General features: G+C 38.2%; 1 protein-coding gene across 1 annotated transcript in view; it reads right to left on the bottom strand.

Moving 5' to 3' along the window:
- Positions 1–15,476, bottom strand: part of FGF2 (fibroblast growth factor 2) — a 78,939-nt gene extending 63,463 nt beyond the window's left edge. The window contains exon 1 of the mRNA XM_063458416.1: positions 14,178–15,476. Within this exon, the coding sequence (XP_063314486.1) occupies positions 14,178–14,355 (178 nt within the window). The 5' untranslated portion in view covers positions 14,356–15,476. The remainder of the gene's footprint in view (positions 1–14,177) is intronic.
- Between the last annotated feature and the right edge of the window lie 4,056 nt (positions 15,477–19,532).

Raw genomic sequence — 19,532 nt, 5'->3', positions numbered from 1 at the left:
TTTGCCTATATGTATACCTGGTTTTCAGTTATAAAAACAAACAAAAAAAAACGAACATTATGATGAAATATACGGGTTTGTTCACCAAACTGAGAACTGCTGAAATGTTACACATTACATACTTTACAAGTTTTAGGCCAAACTAGTCAAGTAGGATAAAATATCCCGCTTATCTTTTCTTCCTAAATTTTGGCTTGCAATTAGCAATTCCCAAATGAATGCCCAACAATACATGGTTTAATGAATGCACCTTGGAGTGTGATTTCTCAATACTCGCTTTAATTGTGTTACATTTTTGCTTTATTAGTAATGTTACAATGTCTAGTTTTGTCGTTCTGTCTCCTAGATTTATTGTGCTGTTTTACAGTAAACATTATAAAGAATACATCTACAATTGGGCCAGGAGCAAAATAAAACTAACAAACAATCCATATGCTCTTAATGTGTTTAATAACAGCATATTTTATCATTTTCATTAAATGTTAATTATACTTGATCAAGACAATTTTGCTAATGAAGTCTGGCTAAAAAAAACTACCGGCAAAACTCTGAAATGAGCAGTAGGAATAGCCTGGACTTTGTAGAAATCCATTGTCTTGTAAGCGGTCACTCGGTAGTGACAAGTCCTGACAGGTCCAGTTCTTGTCTGATCAGGTTTCTGAAGATTCCAGTAAATCTGTTGCTAATGTACCCAAAACTCCTATAACACAACGGTCCAGTATTCACGAATGAGGAATCCTAGCACTAATTGAGGAAATGAAGTTGATGTTTGTGGTGTTAGTTCTTTTCATGTGCTAATTCTATTTTAGGTATTAAATCAGAGAAGAGTCCAATAGTTCTATTAAAGTAACATAGAAACATAGAATGTGACGGCAGATAAGAACCATTCGGCCCATCTAGTCTGCCCAAGTATTGATAATTGATAAATCACTGAAACTTGAGCGTTTAACCTACAGGACTTTTAAAATGGCAGATGAAATTTAACGTAGAAAAATGCAAAGTTATGCACTTCGGGGTTAAGAATGCACAAGCAATTTACACCCTAAATGGTAGTGAACTAGGGATAACCACACACGAGAAGGATTTGGGAATTGTTATAGACAACAAATTAGGTAGCAATATGCAATGTCAATCTGCCGTTGCTAAGGCCAGTAAGGTTTTGTCATGTATAAATAGGGGCATAAATTCTCGAGATGAAAATATAATTTTGCCTCTTTATAGATCGCTGGTAAGACCACACCTTGAATATGCTGTGCAATTTGGGGCACCAGTTCTAAAGAAGGATATCATGGCACTAGAAAAAGTGCAGAGACGAGCTACAAAATTGATAAAAGGAATGGAGCATTTTAGTTATGAAGAAAGGTTAAAAAATTTAAATCTCTTCAGTTTGGAAAAACGGCGCCTTAGAGGGGATATGATAACATTATATAAATATATTCGGGGCCAGTACAAACCATTATCTGGAAATCTATTCATAAACAGGGCTATACATAGGACACGAGGTCACACATTTAGGCTTGAAGAAAGGAGATTTCATCTAAGGCAAAGAAAAGGTTTTTTTACAGTAAGAGCAATAAGGATATGGAATTCATTGCCGGAAGAGGTGGTTTTGTCAGAGTCTATACAGATGTTTAAATTGCAATTGGATAAATACTTGCAAAAACATAACATACAGGGATACAATTTCTAATTAGTGGGCTAATAGCTGCTTGATCCAAGGAGACATCTGACTGCTATTTTGGGGTCAAGAAGGAATTTTTTCCTAGTTTGTTGCAAAATTGGAAGCGCTTCAGACTGGGTTTTTTGCCTTCTTTTGGATCAACAGCAAAAGCATATGTGAGGAAGGCTGAACTTGATGGACGCAAGTCTCTTTTCAGCTATGTAACTATGTAACTATATGTAAGTGCTGAAAACGTGGAAGCACCTCTCATTATTATAGTATCTCTCACAAGTAAAATAAAACTGTTGAATTCATACCTAATCTGACGAGATCTGCGATTTAGTTCTCCTATGAGAAAAACAAAAGGAATATTTTCCCTAATCCTTTCCTCACCCCATGTGCTTCTGCGAAGGGATAATCTGTCTCTAAATTAGTTAATGAATTTGTCTGGTTAATCGAACTCAAGAATATTTGTATTAGATTTTGACTCACATCTATTCCTTTGATTTTTTTTTACTACAATTTGGCTTAATTTCCAACCTCCCTAAATATATTTGAAATTACTATGCACATTTGATGAATAATACCTGAATTGCCAACCGATTTGCATTTAGTGGACACCCAATTTATTATTTATTTATAAAATATTTTACCAGGAAAGATACATTGAGATTTCTCTCGTTTTCAAGTATGTCCTGGGTCCACAAATCATTGCATTGTTACAGTTAGTGTACAATAAAATACAAAATTAATATACAATATATACAACATTTAACATAGAACAAGTAGGAAAAATAAATCAAATATAAATCAAATGTGTATATTATTACCAAACTGACTAAACTGGTTGACAATTAATGGACAATAACCATTTGGAACCATGTAACAACATAATTAATTATTTTATAAATGGCATGATAGATAAAGTAAAATATAACTAGAAAATGAAGCATTAAAGTCAATAGTAAAGAATTTTTTTTTTCAATGCATGACTTTACAAAGATAAAATAAGATGGATAGTTCTCGTAAACTCCAAATGTTCTTCTGGTAATTGAAAAGAGAGTCAAGTTTCACAGTGTGTTAAAGGGCAATATTATGGTTGTAACTTCAATGCATCATATGCTTGAGTTATGTGACCCTTAATTCAATCCCTCTGACTGGGAATAATGCCAGTGAAAACACAAAAAGAAATGATATGTACGCTGACATAATCTACTCCTCCTCAAGGGCTTTGACATGCTCTTTTCTGGTGAGGATAATAATACAAGTAATCTCACAGTACCATTTGGGAATTTACATAAGGGAGAATATGTACAGTATCTCACAAAAGTGAGTACACTCATCACATTTTTGTAAATATTTTATTATATCTTTTCATGTGACAACACTGAAGAAATGACACTCTGCTACAATGTAAACTAGTAAGTGTACAGCCTGTATAAGTGTAAATTTGATGTCCCCTCAAAATAACTCACCCAGCCATTAATGTCTAAACAGTTGGCAACAAAAGTACACCCCTAAGTGGAAATGTCCAAATTGGGCCCAAAGTGTCAATATCTTGTGTGGCCACCATTATTTTCCAGCACTGCCTTAACCCTCATGGGCATGGAGTTTACGAGAGCTTCACAGGTTGTCACTGGAGCCCTCTTCCACTCCTCCATGATGACATCACGGAGATGGTGGATGTTAGAGACCTTGTGTTCCCCACCTTCCATTTGAAGATGCCCCACAGATGCTCAATAGGGTTTAGGTCTGGAGACATGCTGACAGATTAAAAGTTGTAATAAAATATTTACATAAATGTGAGAGGTGTCCTCACTTTTTTGAGATACTGTATCTCTGCAGCTTTGATGACACTATGGACCAACATTTGTCTTGCTATATTATTAAAGGGACACTCCAAGCGCCATACACAATACAGCACGCCGTAGTAGTTATAGAGAATAGAATAGCATAGTATAAAATAGAGAATAAATACAAATTACCTTAAAAGTGCAAATATAAATTATCTTCAAAGTGCAGGCAAGAAGCTGACAAGATCCTCCATAGAAACATCCTTTTTTCCACTTGTGATGGCTATGGGTTTGACAAGGCTTGACAAAAGGTAACTCTGTCTTTTTTCAAGTTTAGGAAAAATACTTAAAACAAAGTCACTACTTTGTCTTATGATATCTTTTGACACACTAGGAGGAAAGGCAGAGGAACTCATCGAAGCCCAACACCTCTTTACCATAAGCATGTCAAACTCAAAGGCTAAGACGGGTCAAATAAACAAGGTTTTTATGTGAGCCGCACAAAAAAACAAAATGTCAGTTTTCATAGAAACGTAGGTTTATTTAGAAAAGTACAGTATAAAAAAGTTGCCTAACTGACACTGGATGTCCTCACGCTTGTAGGGCTTCAAAGTAAACAAAAGAGCAAATTTATTTTAAGGAGACGTGCATTTGCATATAACCAACGTTTCAGTCGAACTACCTTGACATATTAAGAAATGTTTGTTAATGGGACTGAAATGGTAAATGTATGCTGTTGCACAGCTGTAAAAAAACAATTACGTTATCTTGTTTTTTATGAAGTTCTATGAGTGTGTTCTTCACTTTGGCTGAGATCATCAAACTTGATGATCTCAGCCAATCCAATGTTTTCCAATAGGAAAGCATTGGGAGGCTATTGTGCATGTGTGGCAAAAAGCTGTGCGGCCAAACAGCATCTCCATGGGGAGCATTCAGCGCCTCCATGCAGACCCAATCTAGCATACTGCCCCTCCCCCATGCTAATACACTGCCCACAAATCCAATACTTTCCTCCCCTCCCTCCACTGTTATACACTGCCCCCTTCACCCAATCTAATACATTGCCCCTTAATCTAATACACGGCTCCTCCTCCCTCCACTCTAATTGAATAGACTGCCCCCCATCACTCTAATATACTGACCCCCTCCCTCAAATAAATGAATACACTGGCCCCCTCCTTTCCTCAAATAAATACACTGCCCCTGCTTCCTTCAAATACACTAGCCCCCCTACCCAATTTAATACACTGGCACCCAGACTTCCCCAAATCAATACAGTGCTTCCTCCCTCAAATTAATACACTGTCCCCTCCCTCCCATTAATACACTGACACCCCTCCTCCCCAATTTAATACACTGGCCCCTCCCCCACGTTAATACACTGTCCCTTGCCTCTCTTAAATTAATACACTGCTTCCCCCCAATTTAACACACTGCCCCCACCACCACTCTAATACACTGCCCCCCTCCCTCCCTCAAATTAATACACTGGCCCCTCCCTGCCTCCCTCCCCCAAATAAATACACTGCCCCCTCCCTCCCATTAATACACTGACACCCCTCCTCCCCAATTTAATACACTGGCCCCTTCTTCCTTCAAATACACTGCCCCCCTCTTCTCCTACCTTACGATTTGCTGTCCGTCCTCCAGCTCAAGCCTTGCTCAAGCAGGCCAGACACTCCTCTGGCACTGAGAGCAGGAGGGAAGGGGAGTGGCTGCTCTGGTCTGCTCAGTAGACGCACAGCCACTCTGCCCTCTTTTTTTTCTTTTTTTTCTTTTTTTTACATATGTAACAACACAGACAAGAACAGTTCAGAATTAGACATATAGACTTTGATTTACACTCTGCCCTCTTGTGGCAGGGAGATCAAGAATCAGGAAATATTTTTCCTATCTTGCAACTGGTCACAGCCACAGCTGAAAGCAGGCGGGCTGCAAAAATATTTGACATGCTAGCTTTAGAAGTTGCATTTACGGTAATGGAGGTTAAGTGATTAAAGCTGGGGGATAAAGTAGTAGACCATAAATAACGGGACTGCCACAGCAACATACAAATTTGCTGTGTGTCAGAAGACATAAGACATCAAAAATTGGACAACTTTCTCCTTCAGCTTTTTCTGTTTCCTGTGGGACCTGGATCTTTTATTTGACCAAACCCCTTTCCAAAACCAAAGCATCTGCCACCATCTGTCCCCCAAGATAGGATAGCTAAAGTCCACTATTTTGCAACAACAGAAAAAAAAATGCATGCCTCATGTTCCCTAGAAAACTTTAGTAGGCGATTTGTGAATATTAGACTGTTAAGTGATATATCTTCAACTACAATCACTGAACAGGAGGCTTTCTCCCCGATTACAAAAGCCTTAAAAAGAAGGCAGTATTTTATATTAATGGGGCTTCCCAGCCAAATTAAGTTAAAGGACCACTCTAGGCACCCAGACCACTTCAGCTTAATGAAGTGGTCTGGGTGCCAGGTCCAGCTAGGGTTAACCCATTTTTTTTATAAACATAGAGAATTAAGAGAAACTGCTATGTTTATAAATGGGTTAAGCCTTCCCCCAAAGCCTCTAGCGGCTGTCTCATTGACAGCCGCTAGAGGCGCTTGCGTGATTCTCACTGTGAAAATCACAGTGAGAGCACGCAAGCGTCCATAGGAAAGCATTGATAATGCTTTCCTATGCGACCGGCTGAATGCGCGCGCAGCTCTTGCCGCGCGTGCGCATTCAGCCGACGGGGCGGAACGGAGGAGGATCGGAGGCAGAGAGCTCCCCGCCCAGCGCTGGAAAAAGGTACGTTTTACCCCTTTTCCCCTTTCCAGAGCTGGGCGGGAGGGGGACCCTGAGGGTGGGGGCACCCTCAGGGCACTATAGTGCCAGGAAAACGAGTATGTTTTACTGGCACTATAGTGGTCCTTTAATGAAACAAACCCATCTTAAGACAAACTTATCTTTACTCTATATCAGAACCTCAAGCTTTTACACCAGTGGCAAATATCTATGGGTTCAGGAATTACACGTGATGGATCCAAACAACGGTCTCAGAAATAAAAAATTATTAAAGAAAAAAACAAAAATAATTCACTTCTGCGCAGCTGGTTCTAAAACCACTGTGTTTTTTTATACTGTAAGGGGTAGGGTTAGGGAATTGTCGAAGTCCCGAATTGCCGAAGTGCCAAACCGAAGTCCCGAACTCCCGAATTGCCAAAGTCCCGAATTTCCAAAGTGCCGAACCAACGAAGCCCCAAATTGCCAAAGTCCTGAATTTCAGAAATACCGAACCGAACCAAATTTTTTGCCCATGCATGATGCACATCCCTAAAAGCAAATACTTCGACTGATTCTGACTCTCAACTGTTTCCCTTCAGTCTATTTTGGTGGTTAGAGCTCTCCAAAACAGCCTTCTTGTTAAAACACCTTGAATACAAATTCTTTGGCCACAGCAACAGAACAGAGGCAGCATTGGCAGCACAACTTAAATCACATGGTGTTACCTCCAGGATTTATTTTCTACAATCCTCAGAACATAAAAATCGTACAATCTTAGCCCCTTCACTACTGAGTACTTTGTGATTGAAAAGACATTGGCATAACATTTATTTGAAGCATAGGATGTATCGCCAGTATATAGACATATCATAACACAACAATTTTGTGTATATGTGGCATTGCCATTCCTGCAAAATGGCAATGTTTTCAGTTGCAGGTCTAAAAAGAAAGGGGCATGGCACCCAGACCACTTTATTGACATGAGGTGACCTGGGTGCCTATAGTGTCCCTTTACAAACACAGAATCTTTTGGACCTGGGACTTGGATAGCGTGAGACATCAGGGCTTAAATGTTGATTATGAAATACATTTTATGATATGACGCTAAATATTATATATATAATATATTCTATTATCTTCTATTTCTGATATCCTATTTCTCTTGTATGATTTGCATGACCCTGTGGGTTATTTAACACGTTATAGCTCTATTACTCCTCATTGCTCTGTATATTATAATTCTTTACCTTGTATGACAGTTGTGAACTATTGGTACTAATATCACTTTAGCACTTTGTTGCACTTTATGTTTTCAATGTCACTTTATAAGTGGAATCATATAGGTTGTACAATAATTATTTGTTACACTTGACATTTTACACTGTGAATAGCACTTTATATTTAGTGACATTTTAACCACATTGGGTACTAGCACTCTTTATTATATATTATTTTATTGAATGACATTTTTTAATTACACTTACATTTTTGATATATGAGATTTATATTGAATATTTGCAATGTTTATACATGGGGTTTCAAGTGAGGCACGCTTTATTTATTCTTTTTTTTGTGTGTTTTAATTTTTTAATATAGTAATGAGCTTCTTTAGATATAAAAGAAAATGGTATAGGCTATATACCAACAAGTGGAGCGCTATTACAATATGACTAGTAAAGGGGTACACTCCATTCAGTACAGTGAAAATCTGGAAGTATACGCTTGAGTATGCATAAAAAGGGAAATACAAGGAAAAACAATATATAGTGCAGATGGATTTCAAATGGAAATGAGTGATAGTAGAAAATTGTTGAACCACTCACATGGACTGGAGCCTATATGGTATTGGCTCCGTAAATAAATCCTTTTTGCTTTTTGGGCAGCAACACACCCCTTGTCCCGAATGATATTCCTCCAAAACATTTTCACATCCACACAGTGGGAATAGCTACCGTTTACAACACCAACTCACACGTTCAAGTGATTTTCTGATATACAAACTGTTATGTCCCTACGGATTGGCCTATATTGGAAAGACTGACTTACTGTTGAGGGAACGGATAGGGATAACAAAATGGACCTTCCAGTAGCAAAGCACTTTCTGGAATTGGGGCACACATCCTTGAAGTTGATGGCCATTGACCATGTTTCTTTCCCTAGGAGAGGGGGTGATTGCAAGAAGAAGCATTTGTACTGGATTAGAACTCTACAAACCGTTCACCCAGATGGGTTGAATGGGAAATATACACTGTCAGCTTTTCTTTAGTTTGACATAGGGGTATAGTTTTATAGTATGTCTGATGCTTCCTCTAGCCTGACCAATTTTGTAGTGGGGTGATTGGTGACCACCCCTTGGGTTAGGCCAGCATACCTTATGCTGAATAAGATGATGGCTGATTACAGGGCTTTAGCTTGATTTCTGCTTTTGTGAATTTATTGTATATATGTATGACAGTATTCTGAGTGATTGGTGCCCACTCTTAGGGTTAGGCTACTGTCCCTTATACTCAACATGAAGATGACTTATTATGGGTCTTCACTTGGTTTTAGGATATAATCATTACACTGTATATATGTATAGTTTCACTTAGACTTAATAGGTAGAATACCTGGTACATAGTGGATTGGTTACTCTTACTGGGCCTCCATCCTGGGTTTTGTCCCATTGGAAAGGGTCAACACCCTCCTTACTTAATACTGTGCGTTATTTGATATACAATGGCCCACAACATGCAGTTGTATCCATGCATAAGACTATGGTTTACCATGCTTGGTTGTTTTCCAAGTTATATGGATGGTGAGGATGCAGTTTGGATGTGCAGGATCCATCCTGAGGGACAGAACCTGTTTTCAATGCAACTGTATTTTTCACCCATATTTGTACATAGTAATAATGATTTTGGCCTGGAAGTCTTGGATAATACCAAGAAATACTTTGTGTCCACCCATGGGGTTAGGTTTTAGAATTATTTGGTACTCAGTCCTTTTGTTTGGTGACCAACTTATAATATGTAGGGAGGATGATAAGGTAAATGCAACATATTATTGATTCATCATCTTCTCATAACATGGACTATCTCCTTGAATAATAGATTTATTCTATTCTTTTTTTTCCTGCTTATTTTAAATTTTGGAACAGATGTCTAGTATATAAATTGTGTATTAGTGGGGACTTGGATTCCTCTTAGAATCCCCATATCACCATGTATAGTGTTCTAATAAATACCACTTTAATGTTTTGCAGTGGATATAATCCTGTTTATTTCTTGATGTATGATTTGGCAAAATATGGATACTTTGGGGCAGAGTGACACTGGGATTTATATGGTATAAATCTTGGGACCGCTGAATTTATAATCATTGATACGTTATTGAACTCCAGCACATCATATTACATCACTAGTATTCTTGATGGTATTTTGGCTATTGTGAAGTGATTTTTATGCTTAAGTTTTTATGCCACGGTGATTTGATATGTGTTTACGTTGTTTCCATAGTAATGCCCTCCCGATGAGGCCACGGGACGCGGACTTGCGTGATGAAGTAATGCTGATGTTACATGATGAAGTCACACACGGACACGATGACGTCGGCGGATCCCGCGCTAGCCCCAAACCAGGCTGACATGGAGTTGATGGTGGTCCGGTGGTGGTTAAATTAATTGCATGTACTTTGAGGTATATAGGGAAGTGTTTGCACTATGTATGTTAGTCCTGATGAAAGTTTGTGGATAACAAACTGAAACGTTGATTCTTTATGACAAGCTAATTAAAAGCTAAGTTTTATTTTACTAAGACCTGAGAGTGCTATCTGGATTACTTTTTTGTACATTGGGCCTGACGAGCACCGGGAAAGTACCTTTACAGAACATGGAGTGCAAGATCCTTTTTCAATTTTATATATATATATGTACAAATTATAAATAATATAGATACATTTGACTGATCTTGGCCTGTTCTTAAAATATAAATGCAATTTAATATATTTATACGTTAGAAATAAACATTATATTTTAACTTTTATTGCAACATGTTTTCACATGCAGATCTTTTTACAATTTTTTTTAATTGCAATTGGATAGTAGTAAATATCTATCAAACAGCTCCAAAAATATTGAGAAAAGGCAAATTTTAATCACAATTACAACCTGACAGCTCACCTTTAGTAATGGTTATTAAAGAAAATGTATAGAGTGGACAGTGAGGTTTGAAACCAGCACATTTGCTGCAAGACCAGAATACTAAAAAAAATGATTTTTTCAATTCTCCAGTGCAGGTGGGTAAGCTGAGGAAGGAGGGGGAATAGTGATTTGTCCAACATCAAACATGGACTAAGTGGCTAAGAATACAAACAAACCCACAAACTTGTGTATTCAAGACCAACACTTTAACCACTAAACCCGCTGATTCCAGGCTATAGGCATCAAAGTCTGGATGAAACATAACAACTGCTTGGATACACCATTACAAGTACATGATTTTATCATAGCTACTTTATTACTGTTTACAGCAGTTTTGTTAACTTTTCTTTTCCATACACTATTTAACATATAAAATACAGCAGTGTATATGATTGACAGATCACTGATTTATGTATATATATGATATTAATATTTTATTTTCATTGGAGGATTAATTATAGGGCAAAATGGAAACATATTTTTTTGCATATTAGAACATTAATTGTGGTTATAAAAGAGAAAAGGACCAGGAAATGCCCAATCACCTAGTGAAATATTGTGTGGACCCCCTCCACTGTGCTAGAATACAAGAGAATATAAAAAAAACCTGGCCCAGAACTCCCCCTCCCATTTGTTATTCCCAGTAACATTTAGCACAATTTTTCTCTTTAATAACGTGTTATACAAAATACATTAACCCGAAACTATCCCCATACAAGAACGTAATGAATCATTGCCTTATATAAGCAACATATATTTGGGCATTTTGTGTGTTGTACCACAATCAGTTTTCAGTTTTCATAGCAGACATGATGAATGCCACAATGGAGAGTCGGCTTTGAAAAACATGCACATTTGCTGAGGTTAAGCAAATGGCCGTAAGGGGTAACATTTAGAACACAACTTGCTGCCAGATGACTTGCTCTGCATCTCATAAGTGTGTGACCCAGTTTGACAGCTGTTTAACAGAGTGACAGATGTAACCGTGTTGTGTTTGTATACTATATGTCACCTATTGTCAGAGCTCTGTTATATATTGGAAGAGACAAGATAAAGGAAAGATGTCCAGAAGACATTCAATAGCTCATATAATGTAGCAGGAAACCAGGGAAGCAGAAAGGGACATTATATTTGCAATCACACAAAGTAAAGAATACTGAATCCCAATTCCATCATAGGAAATCAATAATTAGCATACTATAGTTCAGTTTTTAAAACGACACTAGTGAACGTAGAACTATACATTACTACTCTCTATTGTACAATGCTGTTAATAATCCCCATTCAAATCACAGTGTGTAGTCAAGACATATTCTCTGGCATGTTGCTCCAATTCTCTCAATTTTGTTTTCTGGTGTCCACTATTAGGGGTACCAGGGAACTGACCCCAGCCAGCACCGTGCATGTGCATCATTAGATGAGCTTGCGTTATGCTGTGGGCACCAGCACCATGCAGAGAACACTTCAGCAGCCCTCTGTGCATGGTCTGCCCCAAGTGAGGGCCAGTTGAGAGGCTGTGAGCGGTTTTCAGTCAGCCAGACAAGTGTCCACTACAGCTTGTTTTAGTAGTTATGGTGCCAGGACTGCCTGGATGCTGTTCCACAATGTAAAACTGTTTTAATACGATTAAAAACTTACTTTGATCTCAATTGGTGCTTGTGCCACATCCACTGCATTTAGCCCACTCCAGTAGTGGTGACATTTTAGAGCAGGATTAGGTAAACTTTGGCACTCCAGATGTTGTGGACTATATTTCCCATGATGCTTTGCCAGGACTATGGCTGTAAGAGCATTATGGGAGATATAGTCCACAACATCTGGAGCGCTGAGGGATGTCTACCTCTGTGTTAGAGGTAAGCAAGCTGATGAAGGACCAAGCTCTTTGGCTGAGAAAGTCAGCTTACAATTTGACATCTTACAGTGGTATGGTCCTAAAAATTTCAGGCACCCTAGCCACTACAGCAGTCAGTGCTTGAACTGTTCTTTTCACCCTAGATCTATTGCTGCTGAATTGATAGCATACTAAGGTTAACACAAAAATATCAACATTTGCAGCATTATTTACTAAAATGAGAATTAAAGGTAAATTCTAAATCTTCAGGCCAGAGTAGCTGAATGTAAAGCATAGATGACTTGGACAAATTTTCCAGTTTGGCTATTTTGACCTTAACCCCTTAAGGACCAAACTTCTGGAATAAAAGGGAATCATGACATGTCACACATGTCATGTGTCCTTAAAGGGTTAAAGAAGCACTATAGGGACAGGAACACAAGCATATATTTCTGACCCTATAGTGTTCCTAAAGCCCCCTATGCCCTCTCTTGCCTCCCTAAATATAGTAAAATCTTACTATAGCAGATCAGGAGCAGAGCCAGCATGATTCAAACACAGCCCTGGCCGCTCAGCATCTCCTCATAGAGATGAATTGAATCAATGAATCTCTATGAGGAAAGTTCAGTGTCTGCATGCAGAGGGAGGAGACACTGAATGTTTGGATGCATTTTTTCTGTAATGTAAACACTGCATTTTCTCTGAAAAGACACTGTTTACAGCAAAAAGCCTGAAGGCACTGATTCTACTCACCAGAACAAATGCAATAAGCTGTAGTTGTTTTGGTGACTATACTGTCCCTTTAAATTTTAAATTTACATTGAATTCACCTTGCATTCTCACTTTAGCGAATAACCCCTGAAAACTAACTTTTCCAATTTCAAAAAACAGGATATTATCAGAATGTGCCTAAAAATATGTCATAAAATAAACGTATGGAGAACTGGCAGGTGAATATTAAATGTATCTATTATAGCTGGATAGGGAAAAAATCTCAGTGTTCAACTCAGCTATCATGGCCTAAAATATCCAATTACTTGAGGAATTTGTCATAATTCCTGGTTAAGTGAATAAGCTTCTTAGCAGGGGATGTACATTTACATTACCGTAAGTCAACACACAACAAAAGAAGCAAAAATATGGAAATATTACTTTCACTCCAAGTCACTGGTGTAAACAAAACTGTTTCATGCAGTTTGCAGCCACTGATTGACTATTCCATTTTAGAATGGGTACCTAAAAGAAGAGATTGTTATGATGCCATAGAGTAGACCATCACTGTCACTACACCTTTGATGAATTACAACTCCCATTGCATTCAGGCACCAACGCTAGTCTACAGCAGCTTAAATTACATCATTTACTTTCTATGTAGACTGAACAGATAGAAAAATATAAGTGTACCCAAAATTAGCTGTTAAACCAAATATAGACCTTCCTGATCCACTCTTACTAGAATCTGGCCTGATTTGGGGGAACTCCTTTTCTATAGCTACTGTTTTAGCATTATATCCTTCCTAAACGAATGTTACAAAATCAGCTGACAGTACATAATTCTAAACAGCTAATTTTCAAAATATAATAGTACTTCAAAATATGCAACATCAGGTAAGTGCATTAAAACACAGTGTGGTCCACTTGTAAAACATAGCACAAAATATGGGCATATTGACACTTGCTCCTCTACAAAACAAATATTGACACATTTTGAAAAATATTGATACGCTGCATTATTGAACTACCGTTCACAGGAACTTTGTCTAGGGACTCTAAAAGTTGTTGTACAACAATAGTGGCAGATGTCCCTTTTGTATATCCCCACATAACAGCCTAGTTAATAATTTAGTAACAGACCATTCACTCATATCCTCACTTGGGGATAGATTCCCATGCACTCACACAAATTAAATCTGCATGTGTGACCCAGTCACATTTAGTGTACACTCACTGTGTGAGTCGCCCTTCTCTCTTGAGCCGTCCACTCTGCCATCTGAGTTGATCCTTAAGAAATATCCACCATTTTTGCAGTAAAGTCTCTTGGGGTCTTTAAAGTTACCAGGGGGAAATGGGCTACTGCCCCCATCCTCAGGCCCTATTGGTAAGGTTGTGATACTTCCAGCCGCCATCTCGAAATTCAAATGGGGGATAATCAGTGATATTGGTGAAAGTTAGAAAGTAGGTAAAGGGAACTCACATAGGTGATGATCAGCCAGATTTCAACAGGTGCAGGGTACAAGTCAGAGCTTCTGAAACGAGTGGGGAATATATATAGCCTTGATCCAATAGAAATCCACAATGGGATGGAAGATCACACATACTACGTATAAGGTCAGGAAGTTAGGATTCAGCAATAAATAAAGGCAGTCATTACTGTCCAATCAGGAATAACCTGCAGTGGGGAAACTAGTCTTGAATCAGAAAAGCAGAACAGTAGCAGCAATGGCCAAGTCAAGGTTCCATTGGGGCCAGTGAGACACTAGCAGGAGCTTGAACCTTGGTACAGAAGCATTTAATGCACACCTAACACCCAAGAAGAGTTCAAATGAGGTATGAGAGGGGAAAATAATGTTTCTGACCGAGAATAGTTGTTCTAGCAAAACTACAGTAATTGTTCAGCAGCATAAAAATTAGGAGCAATAAGGATTACTCCAAGCCAATTGGTTTCAGTGTCATGTAACGGAAGTTCAACTTTCAGCAGGTAACAGCATCTCAGTTCACTAAGTAGCCAGAAATCTTCTTCTCCCTTCTCGGGCCCCTTTCTTCATTCAATGAGTTGCAGCTGGAACAAGAGCCAACTTATCCACGATTTAGGTATTCCCATCCAAAGTATATTCTGCGTCCTCGCTGTGTCGTTATAGAGAATGCACAGTGGATTTCGCTGGGTATGATTCTGAAGTGCGATCACAGGACTCTTGGCCTTTCCTCCGTCATCCTCTATAATACACCAGCATCGTTTCCCATACTGGGCTGCAATGGGTGCTGAAGTTTTGCATGTGCGTACAGCCTTGCTTTATAGAGCAGCGTAGAGCTTCCAGGAGCCGGGGGCACTGTGTAGGCTGCTCCTCATTCTGATCCAATCCTCTGCCATCAGGACTTGTTATGTCACAGATTAGTTATTTATTTATATAGGTGAAGCTCTCCTCCGCCTCCTGCTGCTTCCAACTTCTAAGCTCAATACAAACTGAAGGAAGCAGCAGCCTTTCACTGACTCTTAGCAGCTTCTAAATCCAGCACATATTTTCCCAGTCCTGGAGTGTAGGAAGCTATTGCTCTGTAAGAAGGAGTATAGTGTTTCTGGGTATTTTCTAAGTCAGACTTTGCCAGTCATCTGTCACTACTTTCCTCCCTCCCCCCCACCTCAAGCATTGAATAGCTTCACAGGGCAATCAAAGGGGGGAGAGAAAGGGCTGAGCCACAGCAAAGTTTGTGCTGCATTAGGTTGCCAGTTCCTGTATTGGAAACCTAAATCCCAGGACACTTGAATACGCAGCAGTTGATACTGAAAGCATCACTGTGAAAGTGCTTGAACTAATGACGCCTGCCAAGGCCAATGGAAAGGGACAACTTTTGCTTTAGGAAGTAGCAGTTTGGATTTCACAGAAATGATCGTATGATACTTGAATACATCACTGTCAGAATTTGTATAGCTACAGAGGCCTGTGTATGGAAAAGGGCAGCTTTTAGTTAATATTAAAAAAAAAAAAAAAACATATTCCTAGGAAAGATTAGATTTCCCAGCAGTAAATACATTGTAGGCCGCCTACAAGCTAAATATATTATCATCAGCGTAGGATACAAAGAGAGGTTTTATGTTAAGAAATATGAGTGTTGCGAAAAGTTCAGTTTTAAAAGTTCTATTTTGGGCTGGATTTCAACCAACGTCAATTGCATTATGGTTGAGGCATTTTTCGTCATTCGAAAAAATGTCAAAACAATGTGACCTGAGGCCACAGAAATATTAACCTAAAAAGTGTTATATAAACATATTCAATGTAACCGAACAGAATGATTTTGAAACTTTTTACTATTTACAGTCATTGCATCGTATATATGAGTTGGTTGTTCCAATACATTTAACATGAAAAACTTACCAGAATTTTCTATATTATGTTTACTTACCCCTGTATTGAACAAATATGTATTTGTGAGGTGTTAAAAATAAAATGATTTGTAGATATTCCCACCTGGGCACCTCCATCTATTAAAGGAACACTATAGTGCCCTTGTCCCTTGTTTGATACAGGTTCCTCCTCCCCTTTTTTCAAATAAAATGAATTTTATTAATCACCTTTTTCACTTCCAATGACATCAATGAGGAGGCATGGCCTCCTCTGGCGATGGTCCAATCTATTGCTCCTCGAAGAGGAAAATTGTGGATCTGACGCACATGCATTGACAACTTTTACTATGAACCTTTACTTGGGAAGAAAGCCACTAGAGGTGAATTTAACCTTGCAACGTGAACATTGCAGTTTCTAAAACACTGAAGTGTTTTACATTGCAGGGTTAAAAGGACAGGGCCACTGCACCCAGACCACTTCACTGAGATGTAGCGGGCTGGGGGACATTAGTGCCGCTTTAAATAATGTTTCTATTTCTCCTTCTCATTTGCAATGTGTGCCCTGGCTGTGCCTGGACTGAGCTGGAATGCGTTATCATTTGCCTAATCTTTAATATAAATTTAAAAGAAAATAGAATATCTCATGAAAAAAGTAATGACAGATTAGTAGGCATGGTTCAATGATTTTACAAAAAAAGAAAGGTGCACACAATACCAGTAAGGTGAAAACCAGCTCTAACACTTAAGTGAAGGAATCCCTTTACCTTCACAACATAGAACATGCAAATAAAACAGAAATAAGTGGAGCTTAGGTTTACCTTAATAAACAGTAGTATGATATGGGTAGACTAGGTACAATGGCATATATCTGAAAAATCAAACAAGCAAATCTAAGTGCAGATGGTTATTACAAAAATAGATTAAGGTGAATAGAAAATGGGTAACTCACAAACGTAGAGCCAATAAATCACTTGGCTCAAATGGTTAGCGCCTCAGGATCTTCTAAGGTGGATCCAACACCCTCTTTTTGTCTCCACTTGATCTCCTCCTCCTTTACCCAGTAGTTAGGAATGGATAGGAAAAGACTCCAATTGAAGGTATAGACAAAATTTATTTGAATGATAATTATAATCAATAAAAGATAAAAAAAAATATTAAAAATCCATATAAAAGTTCGTATAAGATCAGTCCAAAACGCGTTTCGCCAGTACCTGGCTTCCTCAGTTGGTATAATGCTCTCTGTATCCTCTTTCTCTTTTATATGCTGTTTAATTGTAGAATTGCCGGCATCTGCTGAACCGGAAATTGACTATGTGGAACGCATATATGGTTCGTTGGAACGCACGTACACGCTGACGTGCGTGCGTTGGTCATGTGATCCGGCTGCTCTCCTCCCTTATTGTCCGTGGCTTTTTTTAAGTTTTTTAAATTGCAATGACTGGGGGATCAGTCTCACTTCAACTTTAAGCAAAAAAGAAGTTAATTTTTTAGACCTCACTGTTTTTATAGAGGAAGGAAACATTTTTACAAAAAATTATTTTAAAGAAGTAGACTGTAATGGATATATCGATCTAACCAGTTGTCACCATCCTCCGTGGCTCACGAATGCGCCTAAGAGCCAATTTATGAGGTTGAAAAGAAATTGCACAAAGGACGATGATTTTTTAGGACAAACTCAAATAATTAAGAAACAATTTATAGAAAAAGGGTACAAAGAGGAAGACCTCCAAAAGAGTATAGAGGGAATAAAAAGATTAGAACGAAAAGATCTATTAACGTACAAAAGGAAAAAAACAAGGATAGAAGACAAAAAATTTAGTATTCCCTTTATCTGTAATTTCTCTGCCAACAATAAGAAAGTGCGGGCTGCTATCAATAAATATTGGTATTTACTGCAAGATGACCCTGTTCTCAAAGAAATACTACCAGAGAGACCTAAGATCATACATAGGGGGTGTAAGAATATTAAGATTTTTTTAGTGAACAGTAACTTAAAGCAACAGCAAAATGGAAATGACAACTTTTTGACGAAAAGTAAAGGCTTTTTTGGGTGCGGTACGTGCCTTGCGTGCAGGGAAACATCAAATAAAAAAAGACATATAAAAAATATAAATGAGATCTCGGATAAAGAGTTTGTGTTAAGAGACCAATTAACATGTTTCTCCAAAAATATTATTTATTTATTAATTTGTCCATGTAACAAAATGTATATAGGGAGGACTATTAGATGTCTCCATGTCAGAATCTCTGAGCATGTGAGAAACATCAAGAAAGGAGTCGAAACACATAGTGTCTCTCAACACTTCAAGCACTGTCACCACCAAAACCCACAAGGTCTTATGTTCTGTGCACTTAAACTTGTTAAAAATAACTGGAGGGGTGGAGACTTTTTAAAAAAAATTGGCATAGAAGAAATTACTTTTATTTTTAATTTTAATACTATGGTCCCCCACGGATTAAATTTAGATTTCGAATTGTGCCACTTCTTGCCATAAATGCTTCTCATCCATTGAAAAGTTTTTCTTTCCCCCTGTCGTTTACACTTTTTCAAGATAGTGAAATTGTCCCCCCTGTTTCTCATTATGAAGAGGTCTCCCTATAGCCTTTTAAGATAGTGCTAAGAAGCTCTCTTTACCCTTCTGGTTGTTTTTTATTTTATTTTATTTTATCCATTTTGGTTTTAACCTTTATTGTATGACTTTGAGAGTTTATTATTAGTATTTATGAAGTATTGGTATTGTTATACATTATGTTTTATATTCTGTATATTTTTTATTTATGAAGATCTCATATTTCTTTCTTCCTCCTGTTCTATTTTTATCTGAGTCCATTGAGACCCAATGGCTAGTAGAATTAAGGATTCTTTGCCGATAATAGGCAATCCGGATGTGGAACGCATATATTGCGTTCCACGAAGAAAGAAGAAGCAGAACAGCCGATTGTGAAGACTGCCGGCAGTGGAACGCATATGTTGCGTTCCACGGACAATAAGGGAGGAGAGCAGCCGGATCACATGACCAACGCACGCACGTCAGCGTGTACGTGCGTTCCAACGAACCATATATGCGTTCCACATAGTCAATTTCCGGTTCAGCAGATGCCGGCAATTCTACAATTAAACAGCATATAAAAGAGAAAGAGAGCATTATACCAACTGAGGAAGCCAGGTACTGGCGAAACGCGTTTTGGACTGATCTTATACGAACTTTTATATGGATTTTTAATAATTTTTTTATCTTTTAT

The sequence above is a fragment of the Pelobates fuscus genome, chromosome 6 (assembly GCF_036172605.1).
Source record: "Pelobates fuscus isolate aPelFus1 chromosome 6, aPelFus1.pri, whole genome shotgun sequence".
Taxonomy (NCBI): domain Eukaryota; kingdom Metazoa; phylum Chordata; class Amphibia; order Anura; family Pelobatidae; genus Pelobates; species Pelobates fuscus.
This window is presented reverse-complemented; position numbering and strand designations above follow the sequence as displayed.